The following is a 14989-nucleotide window of genomic DNA, read 5'->3' on the forward strand; positions in this document are numbered from 1 at the left end:
GGAATCACAGTACAGAGCTGGCCCTTGAGCTGTGCTGTGGTTGGGGCGCTGACCCTTGTGCAGCTGAATATCCATGTCTAACTTTACCCCTCAAAAACCTACTAAAGCCTGCTGTTGGCCAGAAGCCTGATCAATAACACAGCCGATTCACACATATTTTGGGTAGGTATTATGTGTTGTGTTCTTATAACAAAGTAAGCTAGAGAAAGGCAAATGTTAGGAAAGTCGTAAGAGAAAGCACATTTATAGCACCACGCCATGAACAATTCACATGCAGGCGGCCCAGCACAGACCCATGTTGTTCGAGGTTCAACTACGTTTCACTTCACATGTGTGTTAGACTTACCCATGGTGCTGTGTGTAGCTCTAGTCTGTTCATCTTCATTGTTCTGCTTCATTATACGAACGTGCCACAGTTAATCTGTGTTACTGTTGAAGCATCGTCACACTGTTCCAGTGTTTGGCCGTCGTGAATCATCTACTGGTGACACTCCTGTACCGGTGTTTCGGTGTGTGTATCTGCTCCGTGACGTCGGCTGTGCATCTGGGAGCACACTTGCCGGATCGTGGGGCATGCTTGCATTCACCTTCAGTAAATAACGCCGAACAGTTTCTAAGGTAACGTGTGAATTCACTCTCCGAACAGTCATGTGTACTGGCTATTTTGCATCCTTGCCAACAACTGGTTTTGTCAGTCTTAGTGGTGGTTGTGAAACTGTTTTCTTGTGGATTTTATTTGCATTTCTATTCACTGGTCATTTGATACCCTCTTTTGTAAAGGATACTTGCTTCAAAGTTAGTGTTCTCTGTCACTAAATCATAAAAACCATTCTTACTCAAGGATATACAGGGACATTCATGGCTTTTGTCAATATTTCTTTTGCATGATCTTTTTTCTTATTGGTTTGTAGAAGTTAAGTTCATATGGTAGATATGAGGAAATGTCTTTTTTCACTCTATGGCTTGTCTCTTTCTTTTATCCTATCTTTTGATAAGGAGAAGTTGCAAATTTTAATGCAGTGCAGCTTCATGAGGCTTGCTTTTCTGTTGAGTTTGTCTCGAACTGTTTGAAGAAAGTCATGAGATTCTTGTCGTCTAAATATTCTGTTTCTCTTTCACATTTAAGTCTATAATCCATTAAGGCATTTTTTTAAGTGTCGGTGCTTCTAACCCCTACACGAACATCTTCTCCACCAGCACTGTTGATTTAAAATATTATCCTTTTCTGCCTTGTTCTGTAGTGGCAATTTGGTAATAGATCAAATATCCATACTTGTGGCTCATTTCTGGTTTTTTGTTGAGTTATAATTGATAATTGACATGTGACATTTTGTACGGTTAAGGTGTGTTCATTTGATACACTTATATAATATGATATGGTAACCATGGCAGTGTAAGCTAACACTTCCATCACGTCCGATAGTTATCTATTTCTTTTTTTTTTTTTAAGATTTTATTTATTTATTTATTTGACAGAGAGAGATCACAAGTAGATGGAGAGGCAGGCAGAGAGAGAGAGAGAGAGGGAAGCAGGCTCCCCGCTGAGCAGAGAGCCCGATATGGGACTCGATCCCAGGACCCTGAGATCATGACCCAAGCCGAAGGCAGCGGCTTAACCCACTGAGCCACCCAGGCGCCCCTAGTTATCTATTTCTTTATGGTGAGAACATTTAAGATTAGTCTCTTAGCAACTTTGAAGTGTATGACGTAGAATATTGTTGACTATTAATCACAGCGTTCGTTAGATCTCCAGAGCTTCACTCATCTTACAGCTGCCAGTTTGTACCCTTCGGCCAATAACTCTCCAACTTCCCCACCCTACAGCCTCTAGTAACCACCGTTCTACTGTTTCCATGAGTCAGCTTTTGTAAATTCCACGTGTAAGTGATGCCACACAGTTGACTGTTAAACATTATAGGGGTTCAGGGCACCATCTCCCCGTGCAGTGGGAAATCTGCATATTAACTTTTGATTCCCCAATACATATTTTGAATGTTCTATATATTCTATTATATTCTTACAATAAAGCAAACTAGAGAAAAGGAAACATTACTAAGAACGTTAAGGAAGGGAAAATACATTTATAGTACTGTGTGTGTGTGTGTGTGTGTGTGTGTGTGTGTGTGTGTATTTACTGAAAATCCACGTGTAACTGGACCCACACAGTTCAAAACCATGTCACCAAGAGTTGACTAATTGTATTTGTCTTTCTCTGATTTACATCTCTTATCATGCCTTTGAGGCCCCTCTTTGTCCATTTACTCACAAACGGGAGTATTTTCTTCTTTCTCCTGGCTGAGTGATAGGCCAGTGTGTGTGTGTGTGTGTGTGGACACCATGTGTTCGTAAACTGCTCCTCTGTTGATGGACGCTTTCGTTGTTTCTGTATATTGACTACAGTGAACATCCTGTTTCCTTTCCTCTGGACATGCACCAGAGATGGGGTTGCTGGGTCATACGCCAGTTGTAGTTTGTATTTCCTGAGAGTCCTTCATGCTGCGCTCCACAGTGACTCTACCAGTTCCCGTTTCCACTAGCGGTTCCTGGAACCCACAGTCTAAACAGGGTCCCCCTTTCCCATCTCAAGGACAGCTGTTCTGACACGTGCGAGCAGATGTCTCGCTGTGGGTCTGACGTACATTTCTCTCATGTTGAGCATCTTTTCGTGTATCCATGGGCCATTTGGGCATCTTCTTTGGAAAAATGTCTGTTCAGTTCTTCCACCCATTCTAAAATCCGATTGTTTGTGTTTTTTGTTACTAAGTTGTAGGAGTTCTTTAGATATTAGCTCTTTATCAGAAAAGTGTTGGTAAAATATCTTCTCCCATTCTGCAGGTAGTCTTTTCATTTTGTGGATGGTCTCCTTTGCTCTGCAGAAGCTTTTAGTTTGATGTAGGCCCATTCATCCGTCTTAGGTTCTGCCGCTGGTGCTTTCGTTGTCATTCCGAATAGTCACTGCTAAGATTAGCGCCAGAGAACTTTTCCTCTGGGTTTTCCTCTAGTTCTATGGTTTCAGGTCGTATGTCTAAGTCTTTCATCCATTTCGAGTCAATGTTTGTTAGTGTTTTAAGGTAAGGGTCCATTATCATTGCTCTGTACGTGATTATCCAACTTTCCTGCCACCATTGATTGAAGAGACGGTCCTTTCCCCATTGAGTATTCTTGGTTCCCTGGTCAAATGTTAGTTGACGGTCCATGCCGGGGTTTACTTTGGGCTCTTTGTTCCATTGGGTGATGTGTCTGTCTTTGTGCCAGTGCCATGCTGGTTTGATTACAGTAGCTTTGTAGTCAACTTTGAAAGTGGAAATGTGAGTCCTCCAGCTTTGTTCTTTTTTAAGATGGCTTTGGTTATTGAGGGTCTGTTGGGGTTTCATACAAATTTTTAGGTTGCTTTTTCTGATTTGGTGAAATCCCATTGGGATTTTGATAGGGATTGTATTGAAACTGTAGGTGTCTATGGGTATTATGGACATTTTAACAATATTAGTTCTTCTGATAGTTCACCATATTTTTATAGGTATTTTATCTTACATTAATTTCTGCTTTTATTTCCCCTTTTTTCTTCCCTATATTTAGATTACCATCCACTTTCTGACTTCCTGAGATGCTCTTAGATGTTCAATCTTTTTCTTATTTTAAAAGTTGAGATATAATTCATAGAGCATAAATTTACCTTTTTAAAGTGTATAAATTCGCTGGCCGTTAGTGTGGTCACAAAGTTGTGGTCACATTATTGAATTCCACGCCCCTTTCATAGTGTCTGGCTCCTTTCAGTCAGCATGATTGTTCTCAGGAGTCATTCATGTAATTGCTTGCATCAGGACCCCGCCCTTTGTGTTTCTAGCCGAGCAATACTCCATTGTACAGATACGCTATATTTTGTTTGTCTATCCTTCAGCTGACAGACATTGGACGCTCTTCGCCTTTTGGCTCTTACAGATAACAGGCTGTGAATATTCATGTTCAAGTTTTCATGTGAATCTATGTTTCCAGTTCTTCCAAGTGTATCTGCCTAGGAGCGGAATTGTTAGGTCTTATGGTAATTGTATGTTTCACTTTCTGAGGAACCACCAGACTGAAGCACCAAAGTTTTTCATTTTGATGAAGTTCAACTTATTTTTTTCATTTGTTGCTTGTGCTTTTGAAAGACGTTCATTTCCTTAACTCTTACATATAGATCTTTGATCAATTTGGACTTAGTTTTCATGTACAGTGTAAAGTAGAGGTTCCACCTCATGCATTTGTGTGTGAATGTCCAGTTGTCTCAGGACTGTTCTTTCTCCGTTGAATGGACTTGACATGCTTGTCCGAGCAGTTGTCTATGAATGTGTGAGTTCCCTTCTGGACTCAGTTCTGTTGCCTTGATCCATGTGTCCATTCTCATGTCACTATCACACAGTCGTGGTTATTAGAGCTTTGAGTGAGTCTTGAAATCAGGAAGTATGAGTTCCCCAGATTTGTTCTTTTTCAAAGTTATTTTGGATCTTTGAGTCCATATGCATTTCTGTACACATCTTGAAAATCACCCCACCCCACCCCACCCCCTGGCCGAAAAATGGGCAGCTGGAATTTTGACAAGAACTTTTTATTTTTTATTGAGGTGAAATTAAAATAACATAAAGTTAGCCATTCTAAAGTGAAGAACTCACTGGCACTTAGTACATTCACGATGTTGTTAGTACCTCTACCTAGTTCCTAAGCATTTCATTATTCCAAAACAAAGTCTTATATCCAGTAAGCCACCCTCCTTACCCAGTTGCTGACAACCACAAATCTGCTTTCTTTGTCTAAGGATACACCTGTTCTGGATATTTCATGCAAATGAATTCATGCAGTCTGTTTCTTTTTCATTCCTGTTATAAATCCCACTTATTCATGCTGCATAATATTTTAATACGTTGTTGGATTTGGTGTGATAGCATTTCACTGAGGATTTCGGCATTTATGTTCATAAGGGATACTGGACATTTTTCTTGTGATATCTTTGGTTCAAAGGTAATGTGGTCTCAGAGGAGTTCAAAAGTGTTCCCTTTTCTCCTGCTAATGGGAAGAGTTGGAGAATTATTCTTGAAATGTTAGGCAGAATTCACCAGTGAAGCCATCTGTTTCTGGACTTTTTTTGGTTGGGAGTTTTTTGATTACTGATCTAATCTCTTTACTTGTTACAGGTCTGTTCAGATTTTCCATTTCTCTGTGAGTCATTTTTGATAATTTGTGTGTTTCTAGGAATTTGTCCACTTAATTTAGGTTATATCTAATTTGTTGGCATACAGTGGTTCACAGTCTTCTCTTGTACCACTTTTTACTTCTGCAAGGTTGGCAGCATTGTCTCTGCCTTTATTTCTGTTTTAGTTGTGTGTTCTCTCTTTTTCAGTCTAGTTACAGGTTTGTCAGTTGTGCTGATATTTTCATAGAACCAGCTTGGGATTTCTTTCTTCTCCAGAATTTCTCCATTCTCTCTTTTACTCTGTTCTGTTCTCTAGTATTTCTTTCTTTCTTTTTGCTTTTGTTTTAATTTACTCTTCTAGATACTTGAGGTGTGAGCTTAGGTTAATGTTAAGATTTTTTTTTTTTTTTAATGTAGGTGTTTACAGCTATTAATTTTTTCTCCAAGCACTGCTTTTTCAGTTTCTCTGTTTCGGTATGTTGTGGTTTTGTTTTTATTTATCTCAAAGTATTTTCCCTTTTCATTTTTCCTCTGACCAATTAGCGTGTAGTGAAAAATTAACTTTACCTAAGATGTATGGCTTTTGCCCTCGACTGCTGGGAGATGATCTCTTGATTCTTGGAATGTCCTACCTGACAGAAGTATCTTTGTTTGCATGGGAGCTTTGGCCACTGGACAGTCTAGAAATATGATTTATGGTGGAGGCTTTGGAGCCCTATTAGTTTCTTAACTAATTCCATTATTAGTTCCAATCTCCAGAGGAACTGATAACTAAAAATATGATCCTGAACCTCCAGGAGGGTTCTGGAAACCCAAGATTAGCCATGTGAGCAAGTGTGATGGAGTGCCAGTAAGAACGCTGGACCCCAAAGGTTCATGTGGGCACTCCTGGTTTGGCCATACTCCTGATGAGAGACTGGCTGTTAATCTTGTGGCAGATCCTCTGTGTGTGCTTGTTGCTTGGTGCATATATGTTTATAATTGTTATAGCTGGATGAGTGAGCCGTCTTATCAATATGTAAGGGCCTTTCTTGTCTCTTAACCCACCTTTACTTAAAATCTATTTGGTTGTTAGGAGTATAGCCACCCCAGCTCTCTCTTGTTTACTGCTTTCATGGAACCTAATTTTTCCATCCTCTCACTTTCAACAAATATGTATCTTTGGGTCTGAAGTGAACCTAATTTGTAGACAGCATAGAAGGCTTTAATTTTTTTTTTTTTTTTAAGAAAAATCCATTGTGTCTTTTAATAGGTGAATTTATTTAGTCAACTTACATTTAAGGTGATTATGATGAAGACTTGTATGATTTTTGTTTTCTATATGTCTTGCATCTTTTTGTTTCTCATTTCTTCCAGTACTGCCCTTCTTAGTTTGATTGGTTTTTTTTCCCAGTGTGCCTTTTGATTCCCTCTCATTTTCCTTTTTGCATGTTTTTTTAGTTATTTTCTTAATAGTAGAGAAGACCTTTAATTTTTAAGTTTAGTTTGAATTCCCGCTAGATTAACTTCAATTACATACGAAAACTGATCCTATACAACTCCATCTTCCTCGTTTATGTAGTTAATTTCATACCTTACATTTTTATACACTGTGTGCCCATTTAACATAGATTTGTAATTACTTTTTTTTTTTAGATTTTATTTAGATTTTTTAGATTTATTTATTTGACAGAGAAAGAGAGAGAGAGAGACAGCAAGATAGGGAACACAGGCCAGGGGAGAGGGAAAAGCAGGCTCCCCACAGAGCAGGAAGCCCAGTGCGGGTCTGGATCCCAAGATACTGAGACCGTGACCTGAGCCGAAGGCAGACGCTTAATGACTGAGCCACCCAGGCACCCTGTAGTTATTCTTTTATGTAGATATCTTCCAGATCACATTTGGAAACAAAAAGAGGAGTTGCAGACCAAAAATAGAGTAATACTGGCTTTTATATTTATCGATGCAGTTACCTTTATTGGAGTTTTATTTCTTCATTTGCTTTCCAGTTACTGTCTGGTGTCCTTTCCTGTTGTTCTGAAGGACTCCCTTTACCTTCTCCTCCGGCATTTCTGCTCCCAGTGCACCCCCTCAGCTTTTCTTCATCTGGGAGTGGCTTGGTTTCTCCTTTATTTTTTGAAGGATAGTTTTGCTGGGTAAAATATTCCTGATTGACACCCCCCCCACTCCCTCCCCAGCTATGTCCTGACTACTATGGTTGGTGATGAGAAATGTGAGAAGTGGGCTCTGGACCTTATCAGGAGTCTCATATGTGATAAATCACTGTCTTGCTGTTTTCAGGGTTCTCTTTGTCTTTTGACAGTTTCATTATCACGCGTCCTAGTGTGGGTCTCTGAGTTCATCCTTCTTGGAATTTGTTGAGCTTCTTGGATGTGTGAATTTATGTTTTTCACTAAGTTTTTGAAGTTATTGGCATTCTTTTTTCAAATACTCTTTTTGCCATTTTTTCTTTGCTTTCCTGAGACTTTTGTAACGTGTGTGTTAGTACACTTCATGGTGTTTGGATCTTTAAGAAGAAACATAAATAATAAGCCTACAATCCTCTTCCTTTTTTGGGAAGTAAACATTATTAGTGGCTTGACGAGTGTTCATTTAATGATTTCCTGTTGGATCAGATTTTCTTCACTGAGTCTTCTTAAAATTTTTTTTTAAAGATTTTATTTATTTATTTGATAGAGATCATAAGCAGGCAGAGAGAGGAGGAAGCAGGCTCCCTGCCAAGCAGAGAGCCCGATGCAGGGCTCGATCCCAGGACCTCGAGATCATGACCTGAGCCGAAGGCAGACGCTTAACCCACTGAGCCACCCAGGCACCCCTTCACTGAGTCTTATAACCATGCCTTTACCCTCTTTCCTTGATCTGCATGTTTAGTTGTTCATTAAGGTTAAAATTGTTTGGTTACTTAATTTATTTTCAGAGTAATTCTGTAACAGTTTGCCTTGAATGTAAAGAATATTTCATTTGGTTTATCATGAGTTGTATCTTTGAATTTATTTTCTCATTCTTTGTTTGTTTGACTTATCAGATTGACACATTCTGTTTTGTTTCCGGCAAATAGTACCAAACTTAGTTTAAAACCATTTCAATAACAGGTATGGTTCCTAAGGAGTTTGATAGAGTGCCCAGTTTCTAGTAGAGATATTAAAATATTTATTAAAATATTCCTTTGTTTTTAGAAACAATAGTCATCATTGAGGAATTGTTTTAATTTTGAGAGTTTTTGTTTTGTTTGCTTTAAGTCATTCGGTTCAGAATTAATTTTTTGACAAGCATGCACTGCTCCATGTTCACTTTGGTTTTTGTAGATTGAGGAGATGGTGCAGAAGGCCACGGCGGTGGACGCTTGCCTCTGCTGGTCTCCCAGCTCCTCTGCTCTCTTGGTATTACTACTGTGGCCCATTTTTTCTGATTCTGGTTTTGTTCACTTACAGAATAGAATGTAAGTCATACAACAAGCAACACTTTGTTTGCTTTGCTCACTGCTGTATCTCCAGCTGCTAGAATTACGCCTGGCATAGAGAGGGACCCAGTGTCTGTTGGTGGATACCTGTGTACACAGGGGGACTTGTGTCGCTGCTGGTGCTAGTGGTGGTGACAGTAGCTGAAATGGACTCAGACCCTTCCTTGTGCCAGACCATGTTTCTTTTTTCATCTTATACTTTTGCTCCTTTCCTCCATCCTTCCTGACTACTCAGGCCTTTTCTGCTTTGTACTTAATCCTTTTCTCCCTTGGTCCCCTTGGATAAGCATTTAACATTTACCTTTGGTATCTTGACCTCAGTTTTTCGTCCATGTATTTTCAGTTGATGTATTGCTTCACTCTAGGAAACATCAGAAGTTAAAACACAAATTTAAAATCTGTCACAAAGATCTGGTCTAAATTTTAGAGGTAAACATCGAGGTCTCTTGCTAGAGACCAGCCACATTTGATGTGATATTACATTCAGATATCTCCCTGCCCCCCCACATTGCTGTGCTTGTGTGCACCACTGGGGCAGGTCGGGGGGGGTCTTAGACCCTCAAAGTTAACAGAAAATACGTGTAATTATAACATGCCAACTTCTTGACATTTTCGACAAATCACATTGTGACATTTTACAAATAACATTGAACACTAAACAGCAAGTAGCTAAGCTGTTTACCTGAATTAAATACCTTCATCCTCATTTTTATATTCCGTGGTACCACACTGTACCTGTCCCTACCAGATAACATGCCACATTCAGAAAATTCTGTAGTAATGACCATTCTAGAGCCTGTGCAAATTAAAAGTACTAAATCCCCAAACTGAAAAAAAAAAGTTTAATTCAAATTAAATGGATACAATCCAGTATACACTCTTTTTTTTCTTTTTTAACAAAGAAGAATAAAATAACAGTATTAAGTATTTCCTTTGCAAAGGAAATTCCAGCTTTCACCTTTCAAGCAACATCTGCACATAGTTTTTGTTTTAATCTAATCTAACTAGTCTAACGCCCTTTTGTTCTTCTAGAGACCTTAGGAACTATTTTAACTAATTTTAAACAGACTTTAAATAAAGTCTCTGAAATTATTCCATTGAGTACGCTCCCCACAGACACAGCAAAACCCAGAATGTGAAGTTGATAATTTGAAATAAACTAATCTAATCAAGTCCAAGAATACTCCTTTTCCAGTAATCCCATAATGCTTCTCTGTCTAGCAATTTGATTGTAAGTATGTTATAGATAAAAAGGTATGAAAATTAGTTACTTCTCCTGATCCAAAGATATGAAGAAAGTGAAAAGGAAAGCCATAAAGTGTGCGGAAATATTTCCAAGACATTTATAATAGCCTTCTTGTAGCCAGAATATATAAAGAATTTGGAAAAAAATCAGTAGGAAAAAGACAGCCCAATAAAAGAAATATTTAATACACCAGAACAGCTACTTCACAAAAGCTAACATCCAAATGGCCAGAAACGTAATCAACTTCTTTAGTAATCAGGCAAATACAAAATCAAACAATACAGGGGTGGCAAAGTTTAAAGACTAACAACACTAAGTGTTGTGACTGAGAGAGACGGCTGGGACTCTGAGACCCTGCGGGTGAAAGTAAGTGGAGTAACTTTGGAAGCCGGGCTGGCAGGTCCGGATTTGCGTGAGTGCATATCCAGAGGCCGAGCATTTCTGCTCTGAGGGCATCCAAGAAAAATATGTGCTCTCGTGCATCTCAAGGGTTAAGTGTAGCAATGCTGGTGGTAACGTTATTTTGTAAGGGACCCAAACTGGGAGCAAACAGACAACTTTCCCCAGTAGTATATCCATGTGATGTACCAGTACACGGGAATGAAGACGTCTGGACAGCTACATGCCACAGTAGGGCACTCTCACAGAGGTCGGTTTCTGTGGGAGAAGCCAGACCTAAAAGAAGATACGTCATAGTAGCATTTCATACAATTTCCTGAAATAGGCAGAATTAAACTCCAGTGCCATAAAGGTGTAACAGCTGAAAAATGGAAATGGTCCAGATGTCTATCGGTGGGGGGACGGTGAGTAAATTGTTCTATATTCAAATAACGGAACGCTGGGTAACAAAGAAAATGAGCAGATGTGAACTTCCGGTGACATGGAGGAATTTCATAGGCATGTTCAATGACAGAAGCAAGACACAAAAGAACATGGTTCCCGTCATGTGGATTTCAGACAGGCAGGGATCTACAACTGTGATGTGACTCCGGGTATTAGGTGTCCTGGGGACAAAGGGAACGATGGTGGCCAAAGGGTTGTGTTCTTTATGTCAACCCCTCCGCCGCACATGCGTGTCTCATACACCTTTCTCTTTGTTTCATTTCATGATTCTGAAAAGGCTTAGCAGAGCGAGAGAGCCGTACTGTTTGGGTTCACATCCCAGCCTCGCTGCTTTCCAGCTGTGTAACTTCGGGAAATTTATTCAACTGCTCTAGGCCTCGATTTCATAACTGTCACGTGCAGATAATAATCAAACCGAGTTTGTACGATTTGTGATTTTGTACGATTAGAAAATACTGGAGTCTCCGCTCTGCTGTTAGGCACGTGAAAGAGCCACTGGCTTGTGGTGAGCGCGGAGTACCTGCTCGCCCCTGCTGCAGCCGCTGGTGCCATCGCCAGTTTGTTTGTTCAAGGGAAAGTTAAACTCCCGCTCAGTTGACGTTGTGTTTATGAACCTATCATGGCTCTCCGTGTAGGTGTGTTTGTTTAGGTCTCTAGGAAAAGTTTACTTTCTCGAGTGTCCGTGTTACTTCACAAACTAATTACGAGGTGTTTTACACATGTGTTTTACGGTTGTCAGTAAAATTTTCCTTGCTTGGATTTCATAATTGGTCTTTGCTGGCGTCTAGCAGCTAATACTGTTGAGGACTTACTGCTGTCAGGCTGGGTTCTAAGGTCTACGCGGACTCACCCTTTTTATCCTGTGCAGGACCCCCGGTTTACATAGAGTCGAAACTGAGAACAGGGGGCCTGGGTGGCTCAGTTGTTGAGCGTCTGCCTTCAGCTCAGGTCGTGGTCCCAGGGCTCTGGGATCAAGCCCTACGTCGGGCTCCCTGCTCAGTGGGGAGCCTGCTTCTGCCTCTCCCTCTGTGCTGTCTCTCAAGTAATTAAATAACATCTTTAAAAAAAAAAGAAACTGAGAACAGAGGGTAAAGGTAGCAAACTAAGTATGTGGTCTGGGTTTCGGTCTGGCCCCAGCACCCATTTTACTCCACTGATCTGCGCCAGGAAAGCTGTTCATTTTATATTTTTATTTAGTAACTGGTCACTTTTCCTTAGCATAATTTTTTAGTTGACTTTCTCAGGTTTCCAAGAAGCCAGTTATATCATTTGCAAGTAGTTATTTTTTGTGTAGTACCCAGTAATTCTGGTTCCCTTGCTGTACTGCTTTGTTTTTAATGTTTGGGGGAAGCGTCAATAAACGTAACGGAGTGGGCATCCTCCTGTTAGTCCAACTGAATGCGAACGCCTGTATTTCCTAAATGACTGAGAGTGACATTGACTGTTAACTGCAGAGTGTTTTCTTTATGTTAAGAATACGTTTTTTTTTTAGTTACAAATGGTCTTTGTTTATTCTGTTTTGCTTTAAAATTAGGGGCGGCTTTTAAGTTATATCAAATATCTTTGTGTATCCTTGAAGATGACCACATAGATTTTTCTGTGTTAAACCATGTAATGACTCATCCCTACCTTCCTAGAATTTTCTTGAGCTTTTATTTATTTATTTTAGAGAGGGAGCATGATCCTGGGGAGGGGAGAGGGAGAGCAAGAATCTGCAGCCAACTCCTCGCTGAGCACAGAGCCCGATGTGGGGCTCGATCCCGCGCCCCCGAGATCACGACCTAACCCGAAATCAGGAGCAGGACACTCAACTGACTAAGCCACCCAGGCGCCCTGCATTCCTAGAATTTTTAAAATAGTGCCAAATCTTAATTGCTAAAGTTTCTGTGAGGTTTTTGTGTATATAATAAATACAAATGAGCGTGGTCTACAGTTCTCTGCCGTTTTTGTTAGGTGAATTCTAGCAGTGTAGGAGGGATCTGGAAGATTCCTGTCTTTTCTTGCATTACATACTGTATTTTAAAATAATTTTTGAGAACATTTTGTGGTATGGCTGCCTAATACCGTTCATTATATTTTTTTCATTAAAGATCTCAAGTGTTTCTTCTTTTTCACTAATTACAGAAATCTTCAAACAGACATAAGTAGAGAGGTTGATACCGTTTTGTTCATTTCTCACCTCACTTTGTTTTTCTCTGAAGTATTTTGGACCTTGCTGCTTAAAGCATGGCTATTACCTGGGAACTTGCTGCACGTGGATGTAATCACGGCCACATAAGCACATACTTCACAGCACCTTTGCCGTACACTGTGGGTTAGAGGCAAGTCTTAGCTCATGCCCCCCACGCTTGCTTTAGGTTTCAAACCCATTACAAGGAATGTTCTGAGATGTTGAAATAAGGCTTTGAACATTTGAACATTTGTCTGGGGTCCTGGAAGGGAATTACAAAGTCAGAGGCATAAACTTGAAAGCTTTTGATGTCTGTTGTCTAGTTGCTCTCAGAGAACCAGTACCACCTTTGTTTAAATGGTTGACGGATGACAGCACTGACAGTTCAGAAATGTGCCTTTTCTGCCAGTGAGGTCATTAAAGGACGAGAAGGCAGGAGAGAAGACCAGAGTAATTAGAAATTCCTACCATAATCACTTGAGTGAGTGAGAGCCTGAAGGTTATTTGAATTGATTTTCAGCGTCTCGAACCATTCGGTCAATTTACAGTTTCTTACTAAATCTAGATCAGTGTGTGGTTGTCGGGGAACATTCAGGTGCCCCATGCCGTGTCAGAGGTTAGAGTGGGAGAAGATACATGCTAGCATCTGTGCCTTTAAAGGGCTTATGGGAATCTTACTATATTGTATACATTTTTTTCATCTTTCTACAAAATATAACTTCGACTTACAAAAGTTAGTGCTGAATTTCGCATACACTGGGTTCTCATTGAAGTAATTTGAAAATCTTCCTAGGTGTGACTTCCACCAAGATAAAAACAAAGTTGGCTTTTCCTCTGTTTTAGCAACAGCGTACTGTGTACAGACTGACTCTAGTGAAAGCGTGGAATGTGGACGAACTCCAGGCCTACGCGGAGCTGGTGTCCCTGGGGAATCCCGACTTCATCGAAGTGAAGGTAAGCTCCTGCCAGCCAGTGTCATCGTATCACCCCTGGTGCTGTGTTGGCTGCCGTGAAGTTAGCATCTTTTAAAAACTCAATGGGGGGCCCCAGATGTTTTATTTATTCATTCAGGAATATTAATCAAGAGCCTGGCACTGTTCTAGGCATTGGGGATAATAACAGTAAAGACTAAGCTTTTGTTCTTAGAAAGCTTATATTTATGGAGAGGTAGACAGTCAACACAAAATGAATAATTAAAAACTATATCATAACATGAATGTCCTGAGAAATAAAATAGTGTTATAGTGAGGAACTGGTTGGCTTTAAAATAAACTTTTATCGTGGAGAATTTCAAACATAAACAGAAGTAGTGAGACTGGTCTAATGACCCTCCATCCAGTCATCACCCAGCTTCAGAAGTCGTCCACTCCTGACCAGTCCTGTTTCTAGTGTACCCCGGCCCATTTTCTCTGCCTTACCCTGTAATTTGGAAGCAGAGCCCCACATTGTATGACTTACCCATAACTGTTTGAGGAGATGTCTCTAAAAGACAGACACTTGTTTTAAACACTTACTCAGAATACTGTTCTCACAGCTGCATAGTGTTCACAACGGTCATGCAAGTGTCGCAAATAGAAGGTTTTAAACTTGACCAATTATTTCTTCTTATTTAAGCAGGATTCGTGAATCTGGGTCCCAATAAGGGTCATAGACTGAAATTGGATTATTTCTCTCTTAAATTTCTTTTAACCTGTTAGTTCCTCCTCCATGTGTTTTCTCTCCTCTGTCCCACCTCCCACACCAGTCATCTTGTTTATTTATCCTGGCTAGTTCCTGTGTCTGTATTTTACATTTTGCTGACTGCATGTTCCTGTGCCCCTGTACTCCCTGTAAATCGGCAGTTAGATCGAGAGAAGATTGATCAGATGTGTGCGTGTGCGCGCGCGTGTAGGTGTGTGTGTCGCATCTCACGATTATCTGGTCGCTGGTATTTGTACTTACAGCAGGAGGCAGTCATGTCTGGTTGTCTCTGGCCTGCTTTTGGCACTGTTTCTTTGGGATGATTCCTGTAAGTGGATTTCTGTGCCAAAGGCAGATACCATTTTGCTAGATATTGTGATTGGCTGTTTTAGATTTCATAAGGGGGTTTTGCTGAGGAGAAGAGGA

General features: G+C 40.2%; 1 protein-coding gene across 4 annotated transcripts in view; it reads left to right on the plus strand.

The window, feature by feature from the left end:
- LOC125090423 (S-adenosyl-L-methionine-dependent tRNA 4-demethylwyosine synthase TYW1-like) overlaps positions 1 to 14989 on the plus strand; it is a 204761-nt gene that overhangs the window by 157984 nt on the left and 31788 nt on the right. For 3 of the 4 annotated variants that reach the window (XM_047713084.1, XM_047713085.1, XM_047713086.1), the window contains one exon: positions 13727 to 13837. The exons of the other annotated variant lie outside the window; for it this stretch is intronic. In XM_047713084.1, coding sequence (XP_047569040.1) covers positions 13727 to 13837 — 111 coding nt within the window. The remainder of the gene's footprint in view (positions 1 to 13726; positions 13838 to 14989) is intronic. 4 annotated transcript variants of the gene reach the window in all.

The sequence above is a fragment of the Lutra lutra genome, chromosome 18 (assembly GCF_902655055.1).
Source record: "Lutra lutra chromosome 18, mLutLut1.2, whole genome shotgun sequence".
In the NCBI taxonomy this organism is placed as follows: domain Eukaryota; kingdom Metazoa; phylum Chordata; class Mammalia; order Carnivora; family Mustelidae; genus Lutra; species Lutra lutra.